Below are 13475 nucleotides of genomic sequence, written 5' to 3'. Positions count from 1 at the left end.
ATGGTGTACTATGGAGGACCACAGAAGAAAGGTGGTGGTTTTACTAGTTTAGCAATTTCTGTAACACAAATAACACAAATACAGACTCCAGAAGAAATTAGTTTCTTTAAAAAAAAAAGTAGGATGATTGCTGAACCAAACTTTAAAAAAAAAAAAAGGTGAGAAAGAAAGAAATGAAGGAGATAAGAGGAAATATTATATTCAGAAAGAAAAAAAGATAGGAAAAAAAAATCCAAGGAAGGCATATGGGATAGATCAGTTTTTCATGTTTGAAAAAGGTAGGGTCTAAGAATGCAGCTGTCAATGTAATAGCACAGAAAGTAGCACTTTTATTCTTAGCTGGTCTTTTTTTCTTCTTTAAGCCTGAATAAGAGCAAGAGTAAAGAAAAACCATACCAAGACAAAGTAACTTTTATTTATAAAACAGAAACATTACAAAAATAAAGGCGATTATATCAAAATGCAGTGCTTTCACTTCAAAGTTTTCCAAACAACCTAGTAAACATACCTTTGCTTCAATGCGCAGTCTTCTCCCATGAACAATGAATGGTTCTTTGGTAAATTCATCAAAACTATACTGCCACTCACATGTAAGTTGTCCAAATGTTCCCTTTGTGACAAACAATACACCACTGTTTGTGGGGGAGGGAGGAAAAAAATCCACTTTAAAAATTGAGGAACTTGTATCTAGTAATATAGAATACATGTTTTCTGCAAATGCACATCATATTCACGCAGATAAATTTTATTCTGAGTCATAAAAATACTTATGAATTTAAAGGTACAGAAATCATAAAGGTAATAATGACACTAAACTATGTATTTCCAAATGCTTAGAAATTAAGATATTACTAAAATATTCCACAGATCAAAGAATCTTAAAAGAAATTAGAAAATATTTTGAACAGAATGAGAATAAAACTGTAAAATTTGTGGGATGCAGCTAATAATGTAATACTTAGTGGGAAATCTGCAATGTAATATACTAGAAAAACTGAAGTGCTTTTAAAGTTAAACATAGCAAGTACCTTGTAAGAGAAAAACATTTATAGGCTCAATTAGTCAACATTTAGGGACCTTGATGTAATTCACACTTCAGAATAAATGTCTTATTATTAAGGCTCCATGTAATGTTTCCCAGCCTACATCAGCAAGAGGCTTTTGTAACCACGTTGAACAGAATCAACATGCTGAGGAGCCTTGGGTTTTTCAGACCGAATAAAGTTCTATTAGTCTTCCTCCCTCTTTTTTATTTTTGAGTACTACGTTTTAAACTCAGGGCCTTTGCAATGAATTACATTCCCTCCCCTTTTAAATTATTTCAAGTCAGTCTCCCAGTTGCTAAGTTCTCCAGGCTTGGGTCAAATTTGTGATCTTCCTCCCTCAGTCTCCCAGAGTCCACTACTTAGCTTTATAATTTGTTTTGTTTTTTTGGTACTGTGGATTGAACTCAGGACCTTGTACTTGTAAGGCAGGCGCAGCGCCACTGAACAAAATCCCAGCCCAGTTTCATTTATTTATTTTTTTTGAGACAGGGTCTTGCTATGCAGTTCAGGATGGCCTTGAACTCATGATGTAGCTCAGGCTGGCCTCAAATTTGTAGCGATCCTCCTGACTCAGCTCTCCAAGTGCTGGGATTACAGGCGTGTACCACCACACCAGGTTTCAGGATTAAATTTCAAAAAAAAAATCACCTTTTTAATTACTTGTTCTATTTTGGGGGGAGAAATTAAGAAATACAGATGTATTGTTTATAATAATTCTATTTAATTCTTTTTTTTTTTTTTGGTACTGGGGATCGAACTCGGGCCCTTATGCTTGCGCTTGCGCAGGAGGGGGAAAAACCACTGAGCTAAATCCCCGGCCCCTACTTAATTTTTCTTTCAAAAGCTTTTTCCAATTTCGCTTTGTGGTTGGTTAAAACCTCAATCTTAGGTGTAACCATAGTTTTCTTTTAAGTAACATACTTTAAGTCAAGGGATTGAGTTAAAGCAATAGCTGACTCCTGTCCTAAATGCAAACGGAGAAAGCTGATCAGGGTTGATGCCTCTCATCACAATCTTCTGTCCCTCACCCCCTTTCACCAATCCCTCATCACAGGGCCTGCTGGAACAAGGCTGCGTCGCTGTATTTTTGCACATACCCTCCCTCCCGCTGTCTATAGGTCTATCTGAAGATGCTGCTGTAGCTTGGAGTACTGACATAAACATTGTTTCCACCGGTATGCTCATGTATGTGAATCTATACGCTAACGAATAGCTACCATCAGAGGGCTCTTCTGATATAACCTGAAGTTGTATACTTTTTCACAGAAAGGAAGTTTCCTTTGAGAGGCCAATGTACGGAATTTCAGTACTCAATGAATTCAATGAAGCAAATGCTAAAATATTCAATTTATGCTTGTGTACCACTGTTTATCTGTATGCAAGCACAAAGCTAAACATGAATTTATGTAATGTCTTAGGAACCAGCTTTACCAAGCAAGAGAACCAGAGTTAGCAGAAATCAGTGTGACTACGGTACAAAGGGTGAATAACAACTCTTCACAGGTGGCTATTAACCCCGTATTGAATCACATTAGGGAAAGAAGGCAAGTTACCGTCTGGTTATCATAAACATATCTGTTTTATTGATCATGACATGGGTGAAATACTTGTATTTTGCAAATCTTCCATTTTCCATGACCTTAAAAAATGAGAGAGAAAAAATTGATAATATTCCATAATACCTTATGATTTTTTTAAAAAAACGTTTTCTCAATGGGGGCAAATCATTAACATACTTCCATAAGAAATATATACATATCAAAAATTTGAATTAAATATTTACAAAATCATTGCTGCTTCCTTTAAAAAATTATCTAGTGCATTAAGATTACACAATTGTAACATCTTTAAATGCTAGATTTTTAAAGATACTATAATCTTAACAAAATTTAAATTCATTCTGAGATATAATATTAAAGCAATTTTATCTTGGAAAATATATTAGTATTTGATTACACCTGTACAGAAACATACACAAAAACACGTATCTAACTCTTGCTTTGTCTTTTCCCTGGAAATTCCTTATGTGTCTTACAAACTTGATTTTTTTTTTGCCAGTCTCAGAACTCATTAAAAAATGCCAAGAAAACTGAAACAATCAAAGCAAAAAATAAACAACAGCATTTCTGGACAAACAGGGGACCCCAAAGGCCTACTTATGTAACAATCTTTATTTTCAGGACTACTAAAACATGGTCTATCTATGACATTGTCTGTTAAAAGTACTTTGCTCCAGAAAAATCTAAATATAACCATACAAAAACGTTATTTTAAATTCTATTTTCAGTATCATTTCTTCTGAGAGCAGTTATTTTGACTATTAAAATACATGGAAGGTTAGCCTATTTTTAAAGATAAGCATTGTAACTGTGACTAAGATTCCCCCTAAAGAAGGCATGTTGAGAACTGAGGCAAAAAGAAGTTCTAAAGAAATTACAAAAGAGGATAGAGTTTAGAAAATTGTGTTCCTTGAAGTTGAAAAACTTCAGTTGAAAACTTTAGTTGAAAAACTAAAATTATTTAGCTTAGAAGAAAGCTAAGATGTGACTTCATAATCATGTTGGTATAGAAAGCTCAAGGAATGGTCTTCCTTTTTATTTGCGACAATAAAAAACTACAGATTACTTGCACGGGGGGGCGGGTTTCTAACATCAAAGATTATAAAATACTGAGAAAAAGTATTCTCACTCTTGATTTTAAAAATTGTAAAAATTAAACACAAATATATTGAAAATGAAAAAGGGACACAGCCACAGATACAGAACATTTTAAGATTACTAATTTATAAATTATGAAAATAAACTTGAAAAACTAGATGAAATGAATCATTAAGACAATATAAATTATTAAGAGAAAGAACTATCAAATATTAGAGGAGAGAGGTAGAAATTATTTGCAAATAACAGTATATCTGGAAACTTTAGTATATAAAATCCAGTAATCAATTTGGAAATATAAGGAAAAAAATCACTTTTAAGGGTAATAAAGACAAACATTTATACATGTTTTACAAATAATGTGCAGAAGTTATATGATAAAAGCCATGACCACTTTATTGGAGGAATACAATTTTGAAAATGAAAATCCATACCTTATTCTTGGATATAAAAATTCAGTAAAATACAGATGGCATTCAGACCACCACCACCAAACCTCATTGTGCCCCTCATCTCTCTACCTCACACTCTTTTAAGTATACCAAGACGGTGATTTTTGGAGGATGGAGGTAAAGAAGGGGAAGAAAAGTGATTGATTAAAATTACACTAAAATTTTATCTGGAAGAAAAATCAGAAAACAGCTAATACATTATGAAAGAATGGGAAGCACCCTAGCAGGCAATACAATTTGCAAAGCTGCAGTATTGAAAGAGATGGTGCTGGGCAGAAGTTTCTATGATGTATCAATGGAAAGAATACAGATTATAGTCTCATATGCATATGAGATTTTTAAAAAATCCTATCTATCTCAGTATAGAAATTTCCAAGAAGCATTTCAAGTTAGTGGGTAAAAACATGTGCTATCATATGAATGGTTTTAGGCAACTCACTGGCTAAAGTTGGATCCTTATTTGTCTCTTTACACCGAATTAATTCCAAACTGGTCAATGATCTGAGCACACAAAACGACTGTAAAAGTACTATAAAAAGTAACATTTTAATACTGGAGTGGGAAAGGCCAAAATAAAATAAAGTCCATAAAACCTAACATAAAAAAAATTGGGGAGTACTTAGAAATTAAACATTACTGAGTGGTTGAAAAAAATCAAGTAAACAAAGCAAAGTAGCCTAAGAATCAAAGGATAAGTTGGGAAAATATTAATAGAGACATATTTGATAATTTTCAGAATTCTAACAATTTGAATAAACCAAAAAAAGAAAAATGAGTAAACCAAGAGTAAGGTATCTAAAGGATATGACTAGGTTAGCAAAAACAAAATATAAAATCTAACCAATAAATATGAAAGACTGTTCAACTTAATTCAAAATCAAGATTACACAAATCCACTGAACATATTCTTTGAGTCAACTATTCTGCTAGAATTTACTGTAAGCAAAAGTATGCCAAGACATACATACAAGAATCTTCACAGAAACACTGTTAAAAGCAAAGTACTTTAAGGGGACTGGCTAAATTATGATGCATCCATACAATGGGACATTATGAAGCCATATAAAGATCTATGTGTAATGATATATAAAAAGGTACAAGACATAGTACATAAAAAGAAATTGTATGTATGGGAGAAAGAAAAGCAGAAGCACATACATGTGCATACACTTGTATGTGCATAAGAAATTTTTCAAGCAATACACACCAGTCTTAACAGCATTTATCTCTGGACTTGCAAAGAGTACATGATGGGGACAGAAGTTTTTAATTTTACATTCTTTTATTCTGTAACAGTTTGTATTTGAAAATAAATTAGCTTAGCAAGTATTCTCTCTTGTTTTATGTGGTCAAGTTTTAAAATAAGAAAACACTGTATAAAATGCCAGTTTCCTCAAGAAAACCACTACTAGTACGAGTCAGAAGTCTATATATCCCATTAATAATCATACTCTTCAAATAACTGAAGTGAGGTGTTTTGACTCCAAGTATTTAGCTTCTTTTGCAACATTATGTTAGGTTTGGGCATTGTTGGACCTACCTTTCCTCACTTTTCATTTTCAGACTCAACTTAAATCTAAGCTGTGCCTATAAGCAATTAAACCAATTTTAACAGTCACAGTAGCATCTGGAATAAATAAAAGCTTAAAAATAATCCAAGGTTGGGGGCAGGAAAAATAATTTATGGAATGCTTTTAGAATTTTACCCAAACCTGTAAATGCAACAATTGAAAAATGATTGGACATTATGGCCAGGGTCATGTGCTTTGAAATATATTAAGCTGTATGGTTTGTTATTAGAGTAGATATATTTGAATAAGTATGAAAACATAATGCCTTACAAAATTTTTTAGTAGAGCATGATAAGCAGAATCCAAAACTTTGAAACTAAATCCACTGAAGCTTATGAGAGAATGTTATAGCTTATCAGCCACATTCATCTTCCATCCCATTGTAAAGAGTCAACAATGTAATGCATTTGGTCACAATTTCCTGCCTAATTGTTCAATTTTATAAATATATTATATATGAGAACTTATACTTTTCAAAATATCTATATTCAGGAACGTAAAAATCAGAATTTTAGACCCGAAAGGAATATTTTGCATCCAAATTATTCTTCCTGTATGCAGGGAGAAACTGAGAATTAGGTGTGAAATCAATCCATCTAAATCTTCACAACAATTTTGTGTAATCAGGTGAAATTTCTGTCAAGTGATTTGCTTCGGGTTAGTTGCAAAAATGGGCTCTGAGCATTGGTTGCATCATTTTTAATTCCAGTGATTTTGCTACATCATGATGTCACACTTCCCCTATGGTACCTCAAAAATGTATGTGATAATCCTGGAAGATGTTGTTGAGACAGTTGTTAAAGCAACTCAGGTTGACTTTTTCTAGATCAACAGTGTCCGAATGATTTAGTGTTAATATCCTATATTCTTCCATCAGAAACATGCTAAAAATGAATGTTTCTAATAAAATAATTTGTGATATCCTTTAAAATAAATGAGGAATTAACAAAATTGGGGGTAGGAATCACTTTATAGGATCTTTACATAAATAAAGATTAAGATTTGGCTAAATTAATAATATCTCATACTTTAGACACGTTAGCTACATATTTATGGTTTAGTTTTAAAGAAAATTTTTTTTGCCTTATTCACTAAATTATATGTGAATTATCTATCATGTTTTGGGAACTTTTAAAAATAAAAAGAATAACACAACAGAAACTGCATTCATTACATATAACTGTCAAGAGTCTGTAAGCAGCAATAAAAATGAATGGTTACTGGTAAAAGGATCCAATTTGCATTTAGAAAAGGTAAGTATATGGTACCTTCTTAAAATATAAATAAATCCAAATCAAATTAACTACATATTTAGAAACACAAAGAAAGCAGGAATTTGATGATAGTAGTGTCAGGGTTACTTTCTATGAATATCCATGTTTCCTGTCAGGTTAAGTCCAAATACTTTAGAAAAAGAACATAAGCTGGAAACTGTAGTAATACAGACTTAACATTTTCAAATCATTCAAATATTATGAGGTTGCACAGTACTGAAAAAGCAAAATCAAAACATGAAAAGATTTTCAAGGAACAATCAATAAAATGGAAAACTTTAAATCCCTCAAAAATATAAAGTGTTAACCACTTCAGGGAAATATATTTAAGAAAACAGTAAATAATGATACATAATTTAGCAAAAACACAAACAAAAACTATCAATAATAGCTCACTCTTTTGGAAGGCAAAATTGTTTCATAGGGGAATGAATTTTTTTTTTAGACAGCAACATGGGGTATTAAAGGAAAATGATATTCATATAGATGAAAGATAAAGAGTGAATTCTAATAAGCCAAGAAAATCTACTAGAGGAAAAAGAAAGTTTTTACAGATTGGTTAATTTGGATAGTCAGGAGACAGGGAAAGAGGAAAGGTCTATGAATAGATTCTACTCACAATGTAAGCATACTTGAAAAATCAACAAAATTCAGGGAGTCGCTTGTAAGATAATAAATGCTATCATTTTTCAAGTACTTAAAAACAGACAACATGTTAGAAATAGCTTTAGAGAAAACCTTAGTAATAGAGTTATTTGATTAAGGTTTAGGGGTAAAAAGTTTTGAACCAATTCACTTCAAGTCTGAGGCTTGAGTGCTATAGCCAAGGATAGAAGGTATTCAATCAAGCTTCACGATTAAATATAGTAGAAAACAAACAACCTCCCTGACTGCACCATGAATTCTGAAGAGGAACTATCCTTTGTTATATCTCTCACACTTTTGTCTCTTCCCATGCTAAGGAGTTATCTTGGCTCTAAGCCAAAGCACAGGCATGGGCTATGATAACATCTTTGGCAAGAAAGCTGACCATAATTCTTTGTCATAAAATCAAAGGAAAAAATTACATCCTAAGACATGTGAAATGTTATCAGTAAGTACAACCAAAATAGTCTGGAAAAAGGACAGCATTACGCTCATGCAATAGTTATGTGTGCTTATAAGAATGGACTATCAATTTCCCTAATAACAGTCTAGAAGAATCAAAGTGAGTGTATCAGGATTAAGGGCATAGTTACAAGAGTCTCACTAAGGCAGTTCTGGCAGAACCTCTAGTATTAATCAATATTTACTGATCAACTTATTGATATATATCTGAAAACAACAATAACATTTCTTTAAAAATACTGTATAATTAAGAGGATCTAAATCACTGAGAATTTACTATTTCTACTGTTTACCAATTACTGTGTGAAAATTATCATGGTATTATAACCATTCTACTAACTTTGAAAGGAAACAAAAAAGATGAGATTTAATGATGTTTCTATCTTGGCAAAGAGGAGAAATATGTATACAGAATTTATATAATGGTGGTCGAGAATTAGCATAAACTGGCATTCATCTAGAAAAATAAAAATACAATAGAGTCCTTATTAGGCACTATATTAATAATTATATATATTATGTCTTTTGTTTTAAACCTACAAAAACACCAAGACACATAACCCTAAAATTACCTCCCTTTTACAGTATGGAACTGAGGTCAGACAGACATAATATAAAGCTCGTAGAAGAAAAAGGTTTACTTGGCTCAAGAATCCTGGCCTGACCCACAGGGTATTGCTGTATCTCAAATAAGAAACACTATTATCAATATGAGTTCAGCACAGAAGGACTACAGGCAGCTCTCCATATCTGCAGGTTCAACCTATAGATTAATCAACCATGGATCAAAAATGTTTTTAAAAATTTCATCTGGATTGATCATGTATACAGTAGACTTTTTCTCTGGCATTATTCCTTAGAGAATATAGTTATGACACTCCTTCCTTAGCGCTTACATTGTATTAGGTGTAAAAGTAATCTAGAGATGATTAAGTGTATAGGAGTATATGGTTAGGTTATATGCAAATGCTATGCCATTTTATGTAAGGGACTTAAGCAGGCACAGATTTAAGCATCCTTAGGGGTCCTGGAAGCAAATCCCCTGTATATAACAAGGGACAACTACAAAAATGTGTGTGTGTGTGTGTGTGTGCCAGTAGATGCAGTGAAATCTCATTTTAATAGCACATTGAATATAGATTTGGATATCCCACAAGCTCTATGGTATCTCTTGTCGTGCTTCAAATTTCATGTGACATCTGAGGAGCATTATTTCTTTGGAGATGGGTCATATCTTATGTCTTTTAATTTCTACAATTCTTTAGATCCTATATGTAACAGCTAAACAAAAAACAGGAATATGACTAAGAAAATGTTGACATTACAGGGTTGGTGGCTGTTTTATGCCCAATCACCAGAATAATAAAGCTCACTACCATTAAAACTCATGAGAAATGAGCAGAAATCTTGACCACTTTCTTCAGGGCTGTAACATTAGTATCTTGAAAAATGTCTGACACTTAAGTAACAGGAATTTAACAGACATGTAGAGTGAATGAATACACAAACATTAATTTTTTTCTTTGTATTCATATAAACTATGCTTTCAGCTAGAGCTACAAAAATCCAATATATATATAATTCATTTCATTCTTTTGGGAATTAAAAAATTCAAAGTTGCCTGGCAACTTACTCCAGAGAAGTTAACTTTACATGAAATATCAGCCTCTTATACCTGTACTCCAACACTGCATCTTCATGAGATCTCTTAACTAAAACAACAACCTCAGACCTGAAGTACTCCAAAAATCTAAATGTCTATGTCTCTACAATGCTTCCCCTAGGGTTCTTTACAGTGGTAAATTTTCACTGAAAAATTGCCATCATTGTTCATTAGTGTTATTGTCAGAATGAGTAGGATATATCATTTGAATTTATAAATAAAAATACTTAAGTGACAAAAACAAAAATCCAAGAAAACAGTGCATCCTTCCACAAATGACATTGATTTTTTTTTACATGAAAGATGCTTATAATCTAATTTTGAATAAAAATTATTTAATTTGGCAAATGAATGTATCCTTTCACCGGACATTCAGCCAACAGAAACATGCTTTGTATAACTACTTATACTAAGCCTTCTAACAACTTGCATTAGAGTGGGCAAGTATGCATATATGTGTGCACAGAGAGAAACACTGACACCTGAATGAGCTTCACTAGACTCACCTTATGCTGAGAATCTTTATGTCTATCTGATGAAACTATGAGTAAATTATAAGGCAGAGCTCAAATCATGAGTTAAGTCTTAAGTCAGAGTTTAGCACCTTTAGCTTATTAAGGCTAAACTAATACTTCAGTTTGAGTCCAATTTACATGTCCTTGGTAAAAAGAAGGCAAGACTCAAATGGAATATACTTGAATTTAACACCTAGGATTTTTTTTTACTGTTAAAATGTACTGAATTCCCATTATAATAGTATAATGGTATAATAGTATAATAATCTTTCCTTAATACAGTTAAAAATTTAACAAATGCAATAACAACTTTTAAAGACATCACGATATCAAATTCATCTCATTTAAGTCATTGAATTTAAGAAGAGAATTAATTCATTTTACACTTGAGATGAAGAGGAAACTTGAACCTTCCCTAAGTGGAACCATTATCTCCAGAGAAAGACACAACTTTCAAGTTTCAGTCAAAGAATATTTTTACATAACACTGGAAGGTTCTAACTGGGGTTCCACTGGTCCAAAATAGATTTAGTGAAACATACTGTTAAATGTGTCAAAGTCTGGGCCTTCAAAAATGATGTGACTTTCTGAAAGATTCTGCTAAACTAATACGTGAAATATAAGAACTGTATCCAAGTGGATAGGTAATCTCCTCTTCCATGGGCTCTGCTTATCCTAGGTGCTAAGAACTCTATTTTTCATTAGTAACAAAATTTGGTTCTCTTCAGTTTTCTCATCCCATTCAGAAGTACCTTTCTGGAGAGGAAGAGTTATAAAATGAAGAGTGAAATCCAAAAAGCCTTTGTTTCCTAGCTCTTGTCCACTTACTCAAAATTTCAGATGAAGCCAAGAGAAGAGTGTTCAGCACTACTCTGGTGATCTGATTGCTACTTTTAAGCCCTTTTTTCCAGATTAGTTGTAATTCTCTTCCTGAAGTAAAAAGGAAGACCACGAAGGCTGAAGACAGTTATCTTCCATTTGCAATTAAGGCAATGTTTGAAGCTAATTATAAACATCTGTAATTTCTGAAAGAAAAGAAATAACACAACAAACAAAAACAGCCTCCCTCTTTCAACAATTCACATAATGGCAACTTTGATATCTTTGTAGAGGACTGAAAAACAACATAGATAAAATTCAAAAATACTTGAAATGAGAATATACTCCCATGAACTTGCCTCTTAATATGCACAGACAACAGACACAGGAATAATACATAGACGTACACTCACACACATTTTAGAAAAGATTTACTAAAGAAGAAATTTTTTAAAAGACACAATATCTAAAGGTAGAAATGCAATCAATGAAAATGAAGTTTCTATATCAGGTATAAAAATAAAAGGTTCAGATGACCATTTACATGCTTCAGAAATTAAAGACTAGATTTCTCATACTGAGGTTAGTCTATACATGGGATTTTTTTAATCTTTAGAAGTTAATAATCCTATTTATAAAAATTTACAATAAATTAAAAACAAAACAGCAGTTCAAATGTTTGGCTTATAACTATTAATTTTTAAAAAGGAAATATTCCATAAATGGCATGAAGATAAAGTATAATTTGTTTCCTTTCTATACTTTCTTTCCTTTAATGAGCATATATTGCTACAACAATATAGAAAATAATCTTTAATTTTTGAATATTTTCATATTGTCTGTAAAATGCTACAGTTGTAGACAGAGAATCAGTATCAGTGAGCTGACTTACGAGATTTAGGTTTTTAACACACATATGGGTTTGCACAATTTTTAATTAATAGAAATGTCAACTTTTATTGCATACAGTCAGAAAACCTTTGTAGAGATAATGTAGTTAACAGGCTATCAACAAAGGAAAATTTATAATAGAAAAATGTAACACAATCAAGACAAGCTAAATCTGATTATGTTTTTTTAAAAACAAAAATAATACCTACAATATTGTGAATGCTCATGTGTTTGAGGATCTCTAAGATTCTGAGGAATGATCAAATACAATTTAGTAGAAATCTGTGTTACCATTTCATTGCTTAGAAAATGCATATAAAATGAAGACTGCATTAAAAGCTCGCTTTACAAAATTATTAAACATTTGCTTTAAAAGTGATTATTTGGATGCACACTGCTGCCATATATTGTATTTATTAATTGATATGGAATGGCTGATAAATAAATTTAACATGCTGACTACGAACATGAAAATCTACACCACAATAAAGCAAAACCGTAAACTCCTAATTATCAAATCATACATTATTCTAACTAGTTTTCTAATACGGATCTATATAAAATAATGTTTTTACTTTTTTTGAGTCAGGATTTTCTATAATGTTTTGTATACAGACACCCACACATTTAATTAAAGGTTAAATTAACAACCTAGATATTTTAAGTTGATCTTCATTTATACCAAAGGAGCAAGGACAGAAAAATGAAACTGGCATTCTTTTTACATACTCATCACAATCATTACTTATCCAAATTAATGATTTAGCTCACTTAACATCATTTTACTTAATATTTGGAAGTCACTATAAATTCATTTTCAAGGAAATCTATAAAACAGAAAACTGAGGTTTGAAAGTGCAGTAGAAAAGTACTCAGTAGCAGGTTGTTTTTCATCTTACCATCACCACAGAAAAATGTAATGCAAATTTCTTCATAGGCTTTAAGTCAGACAAACTAGTACCTTCAATTAGTTATTTCTTTTGTATATGACCTTGACACAAAAATAAAATACCACGTTTTTCATACTGAGTATTAATGTCTTAGTCATTCATCTACAATGGCTTTAGTTGTACACTTAATAACATGACCTTAAAGTCAACACTCACCATTGCCTTTAAGAGTTTTGAACAATTTCAAAAGCTAAAATTCATTTGTTTTATCTATGTCCAATGTGAATGCTGATTAATTTCATTCATAGGCTCTTATAAACCTCTTTATTCATGGTCACCACTATGTACAATTTCAGCATTTTTACACAAAGTTTTATTCCTGCCAGTTTTCAGTATGCTACTCAAAGTAAGGCAGATACAAGTGAAAATAACGAATCCCTAACCATAATCGCTTTCTTAGGGAAGAGAGAATATTCCTTCCTATTTTCTATATGTAAGCAATGATCATGTAAAAATCTGGCATATACAAGTTAAAAGGTATGGAAAAGGGCGCTATTACATAATTTTTAAACATCACTTTCTCATTAGAC

The 13475-nt window shown here is 31.9% G+C and overlaps 1 protein-coding gene across 2 annotated transcripts in view; it reads right to left on the bottom strand.

The window, feature by feature from the left end:
- The window catches only part of Vps13a (vacuolar protein sorting 13 homolog A), a 252336-nt gene that overhangs the window by 11010 nt on the left and 227851 nt on the right, over positions 1-13475 (bottom strand). For both annotated transcript variants that reach the window (XM_087183513.1, XM_004862535.4), the window contains exons 69-70: positions 2600-2685; positions 509-632 (exon numbers count right to left, since the gene is read on the bottom strand). In XM_087183513.1, the coding sequence (XP_087039639.1) occupies positions 509-632; positions 2600-2685 (210 nt within the window). The remainder of the gene's footprint in view (positions 1-508; positions 633-2599; positions 2686-13475) is intronic.

The sequence above is a fragment of the Heterocephalus glaber genome, unplaced genomic scaffold (genome assembly GCF_053883595.1).
Source record: "Heterocephalus glaber isolate CG9 unplaced genomic scaffold, H.glaber_assembly_v1.0 deba00001481, whole genome shotgun sequence".
Taxonomy (NCBI): Eukaryota; Metazoa; Chordata; class Mammalia; order Rodentia; family Bathyergidae; genus Heterocephalus; species Heterocephalus glaber.
Note: the sequence above shows the minus strand (reverse complement) of the source record. Positions and strands in the feature narration are given on the sequence as shown.